A 19,087-nucleotide genomic window follows, 5' to 3' on the forward strand; every position below is an offset into this window, starting at 1 on the left:
ATAGCCGCTATAATTTTATAGAACCATGTCTCGGAGTTGTTAACGGGTGGCCCGTTATTCCGTGAACCAAAACAATGTAAGAAGATTGAAGTCAGTTTGTAAACATTAGCCACTTATCTATAACATGTTTCTTTCAACATGGGCAAGAAGCCGTTTTACTTACAACCTACACGAGAACTATAGCTTAGTTGTAAAAGATACTGAAACTTTTTTTAATAGCTTCAATAGAATTTTGGTAATGAAGCCATTTTAAGTACCAGTCGATGCGTGCTAACAATGGCAATGTAACCTGCTGTCGAAACGCCATTTAGCCACTCGAAATCGCAAATCATACTCATGAAAACACTCAACCATAACTAACGGTGCGCAAGCGCATTGTCGCCCGCGCCATGCCCATGACGGCATGCTTGAAAAGAATCGAAAACAGAACGCATGCCAAAAGTATAACAGTTGCGTAACACAACAATACTGTTGTTAACTCTGTGCTACTTACTCTACAGTACTTTTGACAATCTCAAATAGCATTGTCAGTCTGTTTCAACTACAGTGAAAATAAAAATGTTATCTTTGCGAATGCAATGTGAGAGTAGGTACGTGAAGTAACATATTTCTTTTAAAATGTCAGATTCTTTGAGTTTCAGAAAGTAGAAATCATCACAAACAGCACGTAACTTGCATCGAGCGTATGTTCCTTTAATTTTGTGCTTGTTAACATTTATAAAACGCTTTGAGCACGCATCGCCTACGTCGTTTTACATTTTTATTGAGAGTAAGAGTACTCACGATTGAGGGAGTACTTCATGGGTTTACTTTATGCATTCACAGTGCTTACACATCTATGCCCAAAATCACTTGTATGTCATTACAGATTAAAAAGTGTAGCTATTATAGAAATACAATACAAATTTTATAACAGACAATATAATTATACTAATATAATAAATAAGAATGTGTATTTAAAATACAATAACCATTAATTATACATTACTTGAAGAAAAAAAGAAAAGGTATTTATATGATACACAAAATAATTTTTGCAACGTTTCCTAGTAGCATAGATCCCCTCGACCCTAAACTAGGAAGAATCGATATAACAAAGACCTTGATACAAACTGCCGGAACGACAGTAATCTGCAAGAGGGGTGCCAACAAATTCTATTACATCATATACTTATATATAAAACTAATGATTTTAAGTATTTATTTTTTCAATATGCTTTTAAATCTGTTTAAAATATCATATTAATTTCAAATTCCTGCTTACCTGACAGAGCTATACTCGACAAAATCTATTACAACTGTTTGATTAGGTTCTACTGTTTGAAAAAGTTCTCAACAAAAGTTTTCTAGAACGTTCAGAAATTGAGATTTCAATTCATTGCAAATGGTAGTCCTATAATTATTTATGAATATCAAAGCTCACCGGTCTCCGTGTTTTACTATTTCTGACAAGTTCCGTAAAGTCTAGATATCGCTATTGTTTGGAAGCTCATTCACTGTTTTTTGTTTAAAATAATAGCTAAGAATTCTTTTATTGCACAACAAAGAATTTGCGTTCAGGAATTTGTAACAAGTACGGGATTTTTTTTTTATATATTTTTTTTTGTATTATTAGTTCTCACACCACAGGAAAGAATCAATTAAATGTTTACTTTTAGGAATGAACAGGTGCGTGTGCGTAATAATGACCACTGTGTGTACGGACGTCACAAAACATTATAAACAGTATGCTTACTACAAGTTTCGAATCAACATGTATACGAAGCGATTCCCGTTTCCCACTCAATAACGTACCTATTTATGAATAAAAAAAACTGGAAACGTTACGATGTGGTGTGAAGATTCAAGCTTGTGTAAGCACGCATTTGTCTGTACATTGAAAGTTGAAACGTTAAAAAAACGGTGAAGCACGAAAACGAGTTTTTTAATTCTTTGTATGTCTGTCCTACTTTTCGCGATAATCTCTAAAATTATTTGTTACATTTTAGGAAATGTGACACAGGGATATTTTTAGGTTAACCATTACGTTATAAAGCTTAGTTCACACGTACCAAGTCAAGGGTAACGGCTGACAGAATAATATATAGTAGCATTGTTATATATTAGTTCCTGCTCCGCGTCCAAATCAGCTATTCATTTGTGTATAAATTCAATGTTAATCATATTCATATAAAATTGATAACATATAGCCTAAATGATTAATGTTTTGATCATGTACTCCAACACAATAGATTAAATAAGATTTATATGTGACCTCATTATTCCTACATACACAGCGGTCAACACGACAAGGAATTGAAATACAAGAATCCAATTAAAGCAAACTAACATTGAGTTATGGTGGTCAGTAGTGAACTGGTCTGAGTCAGAGAGGGCCTATTTGACATTCCCGTGGGATGTCGCTCATCATGGGATTGTATTTTCATTGTTGCTCAACCATGCCAGCCAACGGTTCAGGATCTATCTCAGTTATGTGACTGCCAATGCCCTGATTGTATTTTAGTCGAATATTACTTGAACCACAGTTAAAGCATGGTAATTGTACAACCTTATTTGAACCTGTCTCAGGTGTTTAATAACTTTATATGATTATTTATTCCGGTTCGTTTTTCATTCTACAGCTGAATCTATGTTATATGGAAACATTCTAACACCCGCAATAAAGTTATCTATAAGTTGCCGACGGATCTCAGTTTGTTAGCATCGTAAGCGGGATTATATTTGTTTCTGTGTTTACCGTTGCCCCCAAAAGAAATTTTAATCTTACGCAATACATCTTCATACAGGAATAATCCGATTACACCACTCAACTTCAAACTACATTCGTGGTAATGTGTACATATATATTATAAACACGATATGCTATTTTATAAATTAATTAATTAAAATGGTTATGGCAGAATGATAATTATATAACGTTTTAGTCGCATAATCGCATAGCGCATTGCAGGTTCTAGGTATGCAGGAGCTTTATCAATTTCTTTCAATGTACCGTCCGTCGACCCCTGGTCTATTATTAACAGCAGTTTTGAATCCAGTTTCTAGGTACGTCTATGTGTCTAGAGTCTAGACGACCAGCCCTACGCAAAAACTTGCGAATCTACCGAGCGTATAAAATTTTTTTCTCTACGATCTAATGATAATAATTCCTAAATACGGATGATAGATAATCACATTTTATTTTTCATATTCAATGACAAACATCTCTCGTACGTGTAATATAATTATGTAATAGTTTTGATATACAAAATGGGTCTGTGTGACAGGTTTGTTAGCCGTTACCCAATACTTCAGTGGTTTTGTGTATACCGGATAGATAGATGTAATTGATATCTACCAACATATGTTATTACATATTCGTTTTATTAGAACAAATTTATTATAATAATCATAACCGTGTTTTAAGCAAATTAGACGCTATGATTTATTTGAATGTGATGATTGTATTAAATATGCATGTTAAGCATAAAGGTTATATAAAGCGCAGGCCTATTATCCCTGCTCTAATAAACCGCTCTAACACGATGCGGTGATTCGTGAAATGTGAAAGCATTTTTATGTCGTTCGAACTAAATATGTGAAAATTCTGAAACAGGCAGTAAATGTTAGTGGACTGTTAACTTAAAGCGTTATTGTGCATGCAATAGATCTTAAAAATATGTATTTTGTATTGCTAATAGAGTTAAAAGATTTTGTTTAATTCTATATTTGAACGAATGATATTCTTGGGAACACTAGATATACGTATGACTTATAGAACAATTTTGAGCTGTTTTCGATGCAATAAAATTTCCGTTATGTTAACCCTTTATAATAAAGATATGACGAACTAAATTCTCTTCAATAACTACCCATGAATCTGATTATTGATTATCAAATTTGAAATCTATACCATACACAATACGCTCCTTTCGTCTTTGCCATCGACGAGAAGTCGTATTGAATAAGTTTTAGTACAAATTGTCGTAAACAAACAAAAAAAAAACTTACTTAAATCGATTCCATAAACGTTATAAATCACACTAGTAACAAATCAACTGTTGTTATCAAACAAGAAATATAATGATGTGGCCACGTCAGAACGTTGTTCTTTAGTAGCGTCAGTCCAATATCAATATTTAGTCGACCTCTCATCATTGAACGTGTGGATCGTTTTACGTTCCAGCCAAGTCTAATTCCACGCGGACTACTCTAATTTACTTTGCCTAGTTATTTATACACTTTATTGTTTGTCTTAACGAATGCCATAATGTTAGCGTGATGCCAATCTGTTCTAAAATTATTTGATATTATATTTCTAAATATTATATTATAGAGCGAAGACTAGGATAATTATTGTATTAATAGAATGCGGTTATATTATCGTGTCAAGAATTGTGGTGATATTTCTCTGTTCCATTTGTTTTTATAAGTTGAAATAGACCAGTTGATTTAGCACCTGATCAGTCCTTGAGTTTAGGTTTTATTAATTAAATCTCATATAATATGAACCACTTCTTTTTTTTTTACAATAATAACATTTCTATCCTCAGTTCAAACCAGCTAACAGAGCTGCCTCGGGAAGTATGCCTGATGCCATTGCAAGTCCTCCTTCTCCAGGACAACTTACTGACCAGTCTTCCTAAAGAGATTGGCAAGATGACGTCACTAGCTGAACTAGACGCTTCCAATAATAAAATAACCCAAGTGCCGATGACATTGGGCGACTGTACAGGTCTACGGTGTCTGGACCTCAGTAACAACCAATTGGGACTGTTACCATTACGTGAGTACTAGAAATATTGCCGAAGTGAAACTTCTAATGCAACTTCCAGCAAGGTTGCGTTAAACGTTCAACGCTCCTGGGGAGGGGAATAGAAAGAGAGAGAGTGTGAGTAAATGGTTGGGTCAATTGTGAATTGTAAGCAATGTTAAAAAGTTTGTCTTAAAAAAAACAATATGAGTTCACTGAAAATTTCTACCCCTTCCTATTTTCATTTCCACGTTACGAAGTCTCCCTTCTTCCGTGCGCAGGGACTCGACGCACTATATTTTTTGATATATAAATTTACCAAGGATTTCCTTAACAAACTTCTCGCTATCTCAACCACATTAACAAACGGGTGAAACAAGCTTCAAGTATTATAACTGTGGCTAGTCTAAATATTTATTATATTGTTATTTTATCCTCCTGGATAAATTGAATATTCGCTTATTATTTATATTGTAAAATTATTTTGTGACTAATGCAGTGTTTTGCAGTCCCGTCATATTGATGGATCATATCATGTAACCTTATAACAAAATTTCAAAAAACGAATGATTTTATTCTTCTTCCGTAATTATCTTTAGTATCATAACGTCGAAGCTATCTTTCCTGCAGTTAAAGTATTATTATTTAGATTTTGCACGAGTTTTTTTTTTAAATAATATTATCTTAATTTTCATTTAGTTAATAAACTTAATAAACCGCGTGATAAAAATTAATGACTGAAACTCCCGGAACCTAATAAGCGACGTCATCTCCCCAGAGATCACATACCTCCGTCTGGAACACCTAGATGTGAGCTGTAACTGCATCTCGTCCTTACCGCTGGAGCTGCGAAATATGACCACCATCATAACTCTGAACTTAGACAATAATCCACTCGTATCACCTCCGACTACTGTGAGTATTACATTTATTGAACTGTATAGATTGTCATATGAAAGATATAGGAATTATAGGAAAATACTGAGTGCCTATGAAAGATTTGGTAGGTGTAAGTAGTCATTGATACTTCAATGAAATGATTGGTATGTGCAGTTCAAGTCAAACCTATATACCTTTAAAGCAGAATATATAGCTTTAATTTTATACAGATGTTTTTTTATTACCCGAAACTACTTTTTGTTTTTCCATCTCGTAAATGTTGTACTTTATTTAAAATTATTGAACCTGTTTTCTAATAACAACACATAGGATTAGACTATTTAATTGAATTGTGATCAGAATGAAAAGCAAGAAGTTTTGTAGCACTTAAGATATTATTCATAATAAATTTAATATAAAAAGTCTGAATACGAGCTATGACTGAAAATGTATTTATCAATGTATACAATAGTCATATTTGAGAAACACTCCAAAAGTCTTCTAAATATAGGAAACAAATGACTGATTCTTATAGCTATTTAACTAACAAAGAAAAATAATGTATACATTTTCTATACTTCCCTTGTTGGCTTCCAAATTTGGCTTCATGGTTTAATATTATGGAGAGATATAATTTTACGTTGAGTTTATTTGTTGAATTCATATCAGACACATCTTTAATACAGAATCCGGAAAAAGTAGCAATTACATTATGCCATACTATAATAAAAGAAATATGGCCTCAATGTGCCATGTCATTATGGCCTCATGATTTAATTCATTTAGGCATTTTCCTCCTCGTGAAAATTCCAAACATAAAATATACGCTCTTTCGATTTAAATAACTAAATAAATATAAGAATGATATTATCATCGTCTGTGTGCTGTTCTTCTTAATGCTATCAAGTTATCAAGTGAAAGTAAGTAAATATTGACGCTCCAATCGACCTGGAGGTCTACCGTTACTTTGACTTTCTAAGGTACCTTATACGTTCATGCACACGATATGCTAATCATAATTCTGTATATGCTAATATAATTATTATCAACACATGACAATGTTCACATTTAAATGAGACGCAATTCGATTGATTTTATCTCATACGAGTTGATTCTTTGATTTTTTTATTCCCGCCCAATACAACTATAATATTTTCCTTCTATAGCTTTATAGCCTATAACACATTATATCATGCTGCATTAAGGTCTGGTTACGTAAAACGCGAACAACCATTGCAGGTTTCGAGTAACAAATTTCCGCATTTTATTGGAAATGTAGAAGAAATAATTCCAGTTTACTTCTATGTATTGATTCGTCTGTTAATATAAATGAATTATATTCTAGATTTGCATGCGCGGGCGCGTGCATATATTCAAATATTTGGAGAACATGTCGAACAAGGATACCTTGCAGCACAGAAGGGTGGATGAGACGAGAAGAACAGCAAAACACACATCCTACATCAGCTCACCAAACAACCAGATAACGTCTGGTAACGCTACGATCGACTGTCTGAGACACAAACCTAGACACGTGGTCGACAGCGGATACTGCACGGATGGAGTCGAGAAGAGATGGTCCAATGATGGTAACATTAATAATACAGATAAAAAATACTTTTAAAATTGAGTTAAAAAAAAAGTTTTTAATGAGAGTCTTATGATTCTGTCTAAAAATAAAATGAAATACATTTTTGTTTTGCAAATGTTCCGTTGAAACTTTTAATTGGAATGGACTTTTGTACTCTATGAAGTTAGTTGATTACCAAATATACTAACAATGTCGAACTCTACGATTGGACGACCATCAGAAAGGCATATATATACTTGTGTTTTTTTTAATTCTATATATAAATATAATTTATTTTTAAATACGCAAAATTCGTATAATCAACTAAGCAACAGAAAAAAAATTAAATAGAGTTTCTATTTAATGAAAAATAAAAATAATATTTTACGATTCTTGAAACTACGCCATACATTTGTAAGAGCGAAACTAAAAACCGTAATCTGTTGTAAAATGAGGTCAAGTACTCGTACTAAACTTCTGCTTCACAAAGATTTAAATGTCCTTGAATAACATGTTGGTCTCATATAAATAGTATAACATTTAATTAGATCCTAATATCAAATATATCACATATAATTCAATATACAGACATGACATCACTAACCGACTACATTTATATAAAGAAACATCGACACAAGAAACAAATGGACATACCTTTTTTATTAGAACAACTTGCCATCGGATTCATAATAGCAATATCCAATTTTCACTTATAATAGGTTCTGTGATGCTCATATAACATCATGATTGTATTATGTTCCAGGTGGCTGTGAGACGGGCGGAGGCTCAGGGCGCTCCACACCCAGTACTCCATCCACGTTGTCCCCGGCCACGCTGTCCAGGGCACAGTCCCTCTCCAGCGAGTCCCCCCTCGCACCCCTAACACCCGTCCTCACCGGGTATGTATTTATAATTTATATATTACTATGAAGCGTGTTGTAGAAAGTTTCGCAATGTTCTAGAAGGTTCGAGAATGTCCTAGAAGATTCCAGAATAGTCGAAAATGTTCTAAAAAAATCCATTTCGAACAATATTCTGGAAGGTCCAATATTCGGTGCCAGAGTTCTAGAACATTCGACATCATTCTAGAATTGCGCAAACTAACAATTCTAGAATTCTGAGGGTTTTTTAGTTGTAGATTGTTTGATAAATGGGTTAGTATTAGAAATATAAACCATTCATTCAACGGGGGAATAAATATATTTTTATGATTGTGTTAGAGAAGGTTTTAAAAAAATATTTACGCTCAAGATTAAAGCTAGAAGTTGATCCTTCTACTTGAATGCATGTACGCAATGATGAAGGAGGAGAGCAGAATATCAATCAAAATAGTTATATACGACAAAGTAAGGATATGTTTGTATTTTAGGTTTACTACAAACAGATTAAAAATAATTTACGTTTGAAGTTGGAGATGATATATTTTATATATCTTGTTATACACGATTAACTAAAATATTAAAAATCAAATTGAATTTTTCAAAATCGTTTTTAATAATTTATCTTGCTCATATTTTATTTATATATATATAATTTTTTATTTATGCATTTCCAGTAATATGCTTTTTATAATGTCTTTCTGATATTCCTAGTGAATAGCTTTGATGAAGACATCATTGGGTGTTTAATTAGTTCAATATATAAACATAACTCTTATTGAAATATATATTTACGATACTTCCAAAGCGTTACAAAGTCGACCTATTAGTCTTCGCCGCTTGTTATATAAATTATTTTAAACGATTAATATTTATTTTATTAAAAATAAACTTTGCAACGCTTAGTCTTATATATTCTAGTATAACAATGCTCATATAAACTTTTATTTCCCGCGACAGCGGATACAGAGGTAAAGAACAATTTGGCTCGTATCACGATCATCCATTCCCCTATTAACCCCGGTGTTGTCCCTTTCAGCGTCCGTATATCACCCGATGGGAATGTATCCAGCGAGGATAAGAGTAAATTAGCTCATCAACAAACATACAGGTACACACTCATGGGGCATATTATAATGGTCATTAATCCGCTTGCTGTATTCTATAGACATTTGCTTCATCTGTATTGATAATGTTTTTATATTTGTTGGCACGTATCCCGGGAATGTTGTGTGTATAACTGTGTATGTATGAAATCGCTTTCAGCTGTAACATGACGGCGGCTCACGTGCGGTGGTGGATATTCGTAGATCTAAACTGACTACTAACTAATCGTATTGTCAATTAATTTTGCTATGTCATAAGTAAATGGAATTAACTATAATATATTTGTAGAACGCTGTATGACGCTTACGCTATACAATTTTATTATTAAATAAATTTGAATTATTTCAAAGCAGACACCGACTTCAAAACTAACGATTACAGAATAAAAAAAAAGCAGAATTGTTACACGGAGAAGTGAATTAAGAATTGTAGGTCTGAAGTATTTTTTCATTAATATCAAGAACAAAACAAATTTGATGATATGAAAACATTTTCGAGATCGATTCAATATAATATTAAGGTTCACTATAAAAACAGAATGAAATTCGAAATTAATTTTAAATTTTTATATATAAATTTCATTTTTTTTTTTTTGAAGTCGGTTGAAAATAGTACGTTCTGTCCCTTCGGCTCTTAATCTGTCAGGTCATGTGATGTTGTCTTTATTTGAAATTTTCATGTTGCAGACAATACAAAGAAGCCTTAAGACAGCAGCGGCAGCAGGACGTGTACCGCCCCCGCACCGACCAGCCCTCCCCTGACCTGGACTCCCCACAAACCCAAAGCCCGGTCCACTTCCAGAAATCCCCACACTCCCCCATCAACGGATACAGTAACGTATCACCATACAACAGATCTCTATCCAACAATTCCTCCCCGAACACACCGAATGTTCCAAACAGCCCCAGCTCCCCCGTCCTACATTCGACGCCGAGGAGGCTAGCCCAAAACGGCAACACCGACAAAGAAGAAACAAAACGACCTGTCCAAAAAGTCGTTCCGTCACGTAACGTTAACAAAATGTACACATCCGTCAACGGTAACATAGATTACACGAAACTGAACGGTGATCTGTACACTAAGCCGACATCTCCGACTAAATCACCGACTAGTAGTCTAGGGTATAATAGCATTAAATCGAATATACCGAGGCAGAACGGCGACGCTAAGCTTTTTACAACCGCGGTGTCGTATTTGAAAGGTGCTGGAAATAAACCGAGCGGGAAAATAGCTTGGAACAAAGAAACGGCGCCGGAGAAACTCAGCTTCACTATGAAGAGGGAGTTTGATAAACAGAAGGAGGAAACGGAGTTATTGCAGCAACTTAGAACGGTAATTACTCTCTTGCTCTTTATTTGTTCTGGGTTCATTGAACTTTTTTGGATGAAGATGCTTACATGAAGATATTGTACTTTTTTTATAACATTAGGACATCATAAACTAAGATATGTTATAACATGCACTTGAATGACGGCCTATAGTTGACAAAACTTAGTGTTTCCATAATCATTAAAAGATAACCGATATTAAGTTAGCATTCTAAGAATAGTATCTTTACAGAAGAAATTTAATTTTTTGTTGTTTAAAAATAAACATTACATTTTATAACTATGGTATATAAGTGAGGCGTCTGGTTTTAGCTGTTTCTCAGGTGATAAACCTATTATTTACTTTGGTAAAAATTTCCCTGTATTTCAAGCATAATCTCTTCATTTCACTTGTTTACCTCTATAAGTCTGATAAAATCTAATCTCTACTAGTGACAATATATTCAATAATGATCCTTACGACCTAGATAATAGAGTCCCGCCTGAAGATGTCTCTCCCCGAGCAGCTGGCCCCGGTGTTGTCGGACGGGGTGGTGTTGTGTCACCTCGCCAACCACGTGCGTCCGCGGGCCGTCGCTTCAGTTCATGTACCCTCGCCCGCACAGGTATCACCATATATTAAATATTATGCTTTAGATATTTTAAAGAAATGTAACTTCATGTGATGTATAGGAAGGTGTAATTTTTTTTTCTGCCCTAACAAAAAAGTTTTTACCAAAGAAATTATATTGAGTATTTAAAATATATATTGAATAACCTAAATTAATTCAAGGTTCGAAAGGAAATGGACAATTGAATGAATATAAAACTACTTCTAAGTTGTTTTTGACGCGTCATTGACTTCCAGTGACACTATTCTGGTAACTGTAATCTTTGTTATGCGATGCTTGATGTAAGTCTGATACATGTGTTTTTTCACAGCCAAAGCTAACAATGGCAAGGTGCAGGCGGAATGTCGACAATTTCTTGGAGGCCTGTCGAAGAATCGGCGTGGAGGAAGTGAGTGCTTTAATATTTTAATTTATTTCCTATCATTACATTTTTTTATTATCGATTCATGTAACGGTAAATCAGCTTCTATTGGTTATGATTCACGTAAAGTGTTAAGCACGGTATCTTTAAACGTTAAAAGTTTTGTGCGTATTTCGGGAGTAAGTTTTGAGTTGCAGGGTTAGATATCCTTTCGCGGGCGAATATTATATGAAACTAAGAGAGGGGTGGCGTGTGTTCCAGGAGGATATCTGCTCGCCAGAGGACATTGGTGATGAAACCAGCATACGACCTCTCGCGATCACAGTCCAAGCTCTACTGGCACACGCCACGCGCTCGCCAAAGGATATCCAACCCAACGACCGATCAACACCGGAACTGGAACTTGTAACAAATCAGAGCCCGGAACCAGAAGAGTTTTCGACCAATCACAACCAAGGATTCCACAGCATTGAACTAGACTACAGACAACATAGATACAGCGAAGACAGGTATATAAGCAACTTCAATTACAACCAGAACTACACATTCGACGAGTCAGAAGAATTTCAACTCAACTGTGAGAACAATAACGCCGAGACTCAGAATGTCTATACGCCCGTTTATAACAATGAGCTGCGAATTAGAGGACCTTATTATCAGAAGAATAAGATTCAATTCGTGACGCCGTTCTGTAAAGGTGATGGTGTGTTGAAGAGTGATAATTTCGAAATATACGATACAGATGAAGTGGATTTTCCTATGGATTTGATCAGCGAGGAAGTGGATTCAGGCAGATATGACAGAGAGAGGATGAACCTCGATATACAAGCCAATTATATAGTGAATGACGACAAACAAACTGAATCGGCGAAGGATCGAGAAAATAGGATCTTCTACACTTGTCTATGCATTGGAAGCTTCTTGGCATCGACGATTTTCCTCATTCTATATCCTTTGTAAATTAATTCATTATATATGAAACTGTGACCTCTTTATAACACTGTAGTAAGTAGATTATACACTAGGGCTGCTATATGGATATTTAAAAATTTAAAAATAACAATGCCTTATCGTAACAGTGAAACTGTGATTGGAAATATAGAGGCTGTATAGAGGTGGCGAACTGCATTTTATCAAAATGTCCGTGATCACGTGATACTCCTCTAAACCTTATTAACTCTGTTCGTACAACTTCACGCACACATGTCTACAGCCCTGAATCATTTTTATACTTCATTGTGAACTTTTTAATCAACTATATAAAATGCAGTTTGACATCTAATGTTGAGACTGATGTGAAATTGATGGTATTGATGGAACAAACTAATTTCAAACTATTTTCATGATGTTTTACGGGAATTGATAATGATATTGGTATTTTAAACATTTTAATGATTACTTTCATCATTTTTTTCGGACCAAGAGTCGTTCTGTGTCACTCAGAGTGATGATCCACTACTTCAATACTATTATTAATGATTCAAATGATTTTTATATTTGATAGTTTCATATTGATGTGTTTGTATTTTTGAGGGTTCTTATGATATGTTCTGTTTGATCCTATTTTTTTATTAGATCTCAGCTTTGCGGAATATTTTTATGCATATTTGTAGTTTATTTTTTGTTTTGTAAATATTTTGCTGATGTTATTTGATAAATATATGGCGTCGATGATTGTGGAACGTGTAATGAAACATTACTTAATTGTCTAGTCTTCCTGCAATGATACGAACATTGTCCGTACCTCAAACTACGTCTCTGTCATATATATATAGTAAGCACTACAAAATTACAGCACATATACATTAATATTAAAATTTGTTAAAGTAAATAGAATTTCAGAATTATAATATCCATCTCAAAATAGAGCAGATTATCAATATTGTGTGAAATGATAATAAAAAACTGAATTAAAATATATGAATATTTGTGAGTTTGCACTTGTAGGTTTATGAGAATTAGTAAGTTAAGTAATTTCTTATGAGATAAGAATAAAAAAAAATGTATGCCTTAATCGAAACATCATATCGTTATTGTAGTTTAAGAGCAAGCTTAAGGTTATTTGGGATGTTTGTTGGACGTATCTTCATACTGATATACCTTATAATGATAAAATTTTAAATTGCATGCGGTTCTACGATAAAGGACTTTCATATATATATCTTTGAAATATGTAGTATTTTAGATTAGCTAGTAGTTCTTTTGAGGCTTTTTTCGGTAATTAATGAAATCTATATCTAAAAGACAAATTTAATAAATCTAACAATTTAATTATACTGCCAATGTAATAAGTGTTGCCAACTTGAATAACTCACTAACAGATGATGCATTTATATAAAATTTAAAGTATGACGTCACTCGACGAATATAATAATAGTGTTTTTTAACAAATTTCCATATTTTAAGTATGAATTTAAAATTTTGAAATAATATTTTTGATTCTTTTCCATTAATTAATAATTATTCGTCAAGTTATTGTTAATGTACTAATCTTAATTATAATACAAATATGAGCATTCCAAAGATGTGTTTATATAAAAGACTGTAATTTCAAATGCTTGTATAGACTCGTTTGTTTTTTTTTAGTGCTATGTTAAAAAAAAAGTTTTTTTTTTAATTAATTGCAAAATTCCACAGCAAAAAGTCGCGTTAATTTTTTTGGCTATATATTGGTGTAAGAGTTATTTTGATGTCAGATTATCTTTACGCCTGTCTTTCGGTGTATTCATTATTTTTTGAGCTTTAAATTCCTAAGTACAATATATACTTAATGTAAGACATAGATTAATATATAATTTATTTATGAATATAATATATTTAATGCTTGTGGTGCTTGGGTACGTTTTACGTCTGTTTTTTTTTGTTACATCAGAGGCTAAATTACGACTGATTTATAAAAAAAGACATTTCTCACCGCCTCGCTGTCTTGCCACCATTAATGAGATTTCCCATTCTGCCATACTACTCCATTAAAATTTAAGTATTACATTATCTGTTGATTCGTTGGCTTTCATGATTTTGTTTGAATTTTTTTTCTTTTTATTTCCACCGTGTGATTGTTTGTTGGTGATGTTTTTGTGTAAACGTGTTTCTCGGTTTTCGGATGGTTAATTTCATTATGTACTTTTTGTATGTACTTACAATGTTTTATCTCAAATTTAAATAAAACTCTTATTGGCATTGGATTTGTTTTATTTATTTTATGTTATATTTCACTCACATGTTTCAATGTAATAATAATTTAATATAATTTTACTTATAGTGCGTGTTTTTTTTTTTCGTATTATTATAATTACTATTCTTATTTCTTCTAGAAACTCATGTGCTGTGCAGCGGATGTTCTTGAGGGTAAAGGGACAGTTCAAGTGGCTATAACAGTAACGGAACTTCTTAGACGACACGCCATCATCAGGGAACAAACCCCCACCCCCACACATACACCAACTCTAACCCCAACCCCCACTCCAACTCCTACCCCAACCCCGACCCCCACACCCGCCACCTAGCGCCCAAAACTAGCGGTCGCGCCTCAGTCCACTTTATCTTTATAGTGTAGACTATAGGCTGTGGAATTCTCTGTTCTGGGCTATTCGAAATGACTTCTTGGAAAGATTACATAACAATGTATTCTTCAACATATATTTTCACGTCAGGAATGAAATCAAAGACTAGGATATACTTAGGCTTGGGTTTAAGTAATCGTATGACGTATTTAATGTACGAATGATGAAAGGACCAACGTTCAAGGACCATGAAGGTTTTAATGCGACTAAATATTAAAGTTGAGGCGTTTTAACATTGACATATATCATTATGATGATATTTAAACTGCTCGGAGTCCATTTATTTCCTAGTCATTAGGTACCTAAACTTAATGGACTTTAGAACTGGTGCGATGTTTTGAGATTAATTGATATTGTTTCTGTTTATAAAAACATTGCTTAACGGAAAAATAAAAGTATTCGGTACAGAACAAACCAAATAAACTACATCGCTGCCATATTACATTACCTTGTAATGGTCTATATATGTACTGAGTTTTAATCGGTATAAATATGTATAAGAGGTGATATAAATTTGTCCAAACATGGTCGAATCGTCCTATAGATCTATTAGACGGGCGTGAATTGAATTTCTTTCGGGTAATTATTCAGATAGAGTAATTTTGTTCTATGCACTTAAAATTTAGTTTAGGTCACTCGCGTCTCAAACTCTTACACGCACATTTGAATTAAAAATAAATTTTGATATTATAAGATATTAGTGACCTTGATAATAGCTGAGGAATGTCTCCCAATATATTAGCATCGAGACTTAACCCGACATTTTCGGGAATTCGGGATATACCGTTTTGTGTGAATCCCGAAATATTAAAAAGGTTTTCATTGGTCGATAATTTGGCCGTAGCATAATTAGAATTAGTCAATTTTTTAGACACTACTTAGGTATTTTGAAGCATGGATGACCTAGATGTATTATATAATAAAGAAATGACGTCACAATATTCAGTACATCAAGTAACTAGTCAGCGTAATCTTTTCCCAAAATCATAACCTACTTGATAGATATCAACGAGCTTATACAACATTAACAGACCACCGTCAGTGCTTTACACTTATCACGAATTTAATATTGAAATGAATTTTTTGGTGATTTTACATTCGTGTAGTAACTACGTCCTTATAGAAGCGGTGCGGTGACGTGTTCATGGATAAGATTAGATTAGTGAAATCAAAATGGACCATCTCGGTGCAGACGCACAACGCCATTTACACGCTTTAATACGTGCTAATTTAAGATTTCGTGGAGAGCTTTTGTCAAATTCTTATTCGCTTCGATATAATTACAGCTTTCATTACAGTCTTAAAATCGTTTCCGTTCTGTTTAAAAAGCCTCTAGTTAAATGACAATATTGAAACAGAATGTTGACTTAATACTAGTTCATTCTGTCAAATAAACTCCTTCCAGTTATATTCCATAATTAATTCTGTAGCTTGCAATTTTATGATTTCTTACGCTTAGTACTTTGAGATTCGCTGTTAAATTTAAAGACTGATATTTCAAAGTTAAATCCTCGATATAAGGAAAGAAAGTGCCATTACTCGAGCAATTTACTTAGCGTTGAGGACTGCTTAATAATTATTACGTAATATTACGTAGAACATTTTATTTCCCTGTCATGACATTAACAAAGTAATTGACTATCTGTGTGTTTTATGCCTGGCTGTGTTTATAAATATAGTGTAGGAGCTTCTATAAAAATCCAGACAAAACTAACATCTCCAATGTTGCAATTAGACGGACATATGTCGTATTGCATGCAATGAATTGGCTGTGAGTTAGTGTTTTTCAGCCTGCTCGTTAATAGCTATAATTACAGCCGTGTGTTCCAATCGATGAAGTAAAAATTAACATTAAATGAGATAATAAGGAACACCGAAACACGAGCAATAAATAATCTCAAGTTCCTGTGTTTTTATAACGAAAATTCATTGTTTACAAGTACATATTATCAGTCGTCCAATCTCCAGGAATACTTCGAATGATCCTTAATGCAATGTCCGAAAATTGAATTTACTTTAACAACACTTATACTGAAGTTTTCATGGAATAATAGAATGTATGTCATAGTGAAGTTTTATAAAACATCAGTGTAAATATTTTTGTCTTAAGTTTTAATGCTCTCAATTTTTTTTCATTACCACCGAATATATATTTATATTTCTAAAATACTCAAACTTTATATAAAAATTAATAAATTTTTATTCTCGTCATTATATTTGTAGTCATATCTTCACTCACTTTACGAGCTATGTTTTTTTTTCATATAAAGGTATAGTTGTGATTATATTTTTAGTTTTTTAATTTATTTTATTTGAACGCAACTTATGGTTTCTGATGTCTTATAGACGTTACCACAGAATATATTGTATTACTAAGGTGTATTTCCATTTGCTTGTTTAAAATTACATAAAAAATATATGTTTTTGTATTCGCTTAAAATTTCGAATGTACTTAATGATTTATATTTTATTTCTCTCATATATTTTAGTTTTATTTATGTACATTGTAATTTGTATAACACATAGATACGAATAGTTTAGTTGATATTTTTTTTAATTGGTTCGTGTATAAAGTAGGTAGGTGAACTGAGAGTTGTATCGAGTCTTTGCCAAGTTCAAAGATATTGTGCCAAAGACTATGGTTGAGGTTATTTTTATGTAAAATATTAAAAATTCTGTTTATCGCACTGGTCTCCTAGCATAAGTATGATGTAGCAATATCTTTAGTGCCCACGTGTTTATATGTAGATACAAATAAAAGTATACTTATACATTTTCGAAAGTCGTGTATCATTTGACACTATCCACCTAATGTCATTATTGACGTTTGAACGAGAAAATTGCCAGATTAAAAAATATTGATTAGTAAATAAATTGTGTACAGTTAATATGGTCTGTGCTTCAGTACATTAGACATATGACAGAAGGTATCTTAAACATTTTTTATGCGACAGAGCTCGTTAATGACCTTCACAACCTTAAAAAAACCTTATATTGTCGGAAGTATTGGAAATGAACTAAAACGTATTTATCAAAAGATGCATGTAATGCAACATTATACGCGGCGTCGCAGGCGGGGCGCTGTAATCGTTGGAAGCTGACTAGCGACTTACCGACCACGCCTCCCGCTATAAGCAATTAAACTGGCGCCAGATGGGATTTTCTATTAATTTTGTTAAACGTAATCGAGATTTTGATATCAGTAAGTATTCTAACGCGACATTCTAGCTCCCTGCCCTAAATTATAGATACTGACTTACATTGGAAACTTATACTTAAGTCGTAATTAAAGATCCTTGTCATTCGGTGAATTCGTACCTATCACACGATACCCATCCTATCGATCATAAAGATTGATTCCACTGATAATTCAGGAGCTACTTCCAAAATGTATAATGTATTCGAGACATTTGATTAGGCTCATCAAAAGCTTGTAAAGGAAACACCGCGTTACTAAAATGGAACAATCGCTTCATTCACAATCAAACACAAAAAGCATAGCATCAGCTATTGTTCGGGAACCGGCTTTCTACGATTATTTACTTTTCGAAAATCATCGCCCTTGTTTACAAGTAATTAATTAAACACAATGAGGCTCAGCTCTGTTTAGTTTAGTTTTTATTTCCTACCGTGACGCGAAGGTTTCTGATAGGGTAGGTATGTAAGTATTTTGGTAAATCGACCGGAAAATTGCTTATTTCTGTATGGGGTTGTGAAGCTATTCAAAATTTTATGAGCTCAGTAATTATTTTTCATCCAATATATTTTTTACGAGTGTTGCTAGCTTTATATATAGATCGTTTTTAGAAATTTATTTTATTGTTTACAGCTGAATTAACTTTGTGTTCTCTTAATCAGATCTCATAACATGGATCTATTAAAGTCAGTGCTCTGGTTATTTACCACCTATGTATAATCTAGTTATAATTTCACTCCGCCTACTTGAATTGCTTTTAGAAATAGTTTACGGTTCATAAATTTTTAGCGAAATATGGACGTACATTAGCTTATTCTCTGCGGGATTTCGTTATCTTCATACAACCTGGACTTTTATTCAA

The 19,087-nt window shown here is 33.2% G+C and overlaps 1 protein-coding gene across 3 annotated transcripts in view; it reads left to right on the plus strand.

The window, feature by feature from the left end:
• LOC116765324 (leucine-rich repeat and calponin homology domain-containing protein) overlaps nucleotides 1-17,811 on the plus strand; it is a 37,731-nt gene extending 19,920 nt beyond the window's left edge. Inside the window, exons 3-11 of one of the 3 annotated variants that reach the window (XM_032654774.2) lie at nucleotides 4,533-4,765; nucleotides 5,511-5,647; nucleotides 6,957-7,200; nucleotides 7,945-8,080; nucleotides 9,099-9,170; nucleotides 9,853-10,498; nucleotides 10,962-11,099; nucleotides 11,416-11,493; nucleotides 14,781-17,811. In XM_032654774.2, the coding sequence (XP_032510665.2) occupies nucleotides 4,533-4,765; nucleotides 5,511-5,647; nucleotides 6,957-7,200; nucleotides 7,945-8,080; nucleotides 9,099-9,170; nucleotides 9,853-10,498; nucleotides 10,962-11,099; nucleotides 11,416-11,493; nucleotides 14,781-14,972 (1,876 nt within the window). In that variant the 3' untranslated portion in view covers nucleotides 14,973-17,811. Of the gene's footprint in view, nucleotides 1-4,532; nucleotides 4,766-5,510; nucleotides 5,648-6,956; nucleotides 7,201-7,944; nucleotides 8,081-9,098; nucleotides 9,171-9,852; nucleotides 10,499-10,961; nucleotides 11,100-11,415; nucleotides 11,494-11,727; nucleotides 14,647-14,780 lie in introns of those variants that run through there. The other 2 variants (XM_061523155.1, XM_061523159.1) reach the window with 2 other exon arrangements.
• Nucleotides 17,812-19,087: the final 1,276 nt, after the last annotated feature.

Source organism: Danaus plexippus, chromosome 2 (genome assembly GCF_018135715.1).
Source record: "Danaus plexippus chromosome 2, MEX_DaPlex, whole genome shotgun sequence".
In the NCBI taxonomy this organism is placed as follows: domain Eukaryota; kingdom Metazoa; phylum Arthropoda; class Insecta; order Lepidoptera; family Nymphalidae; genus Danaus; species Danaus plexippus.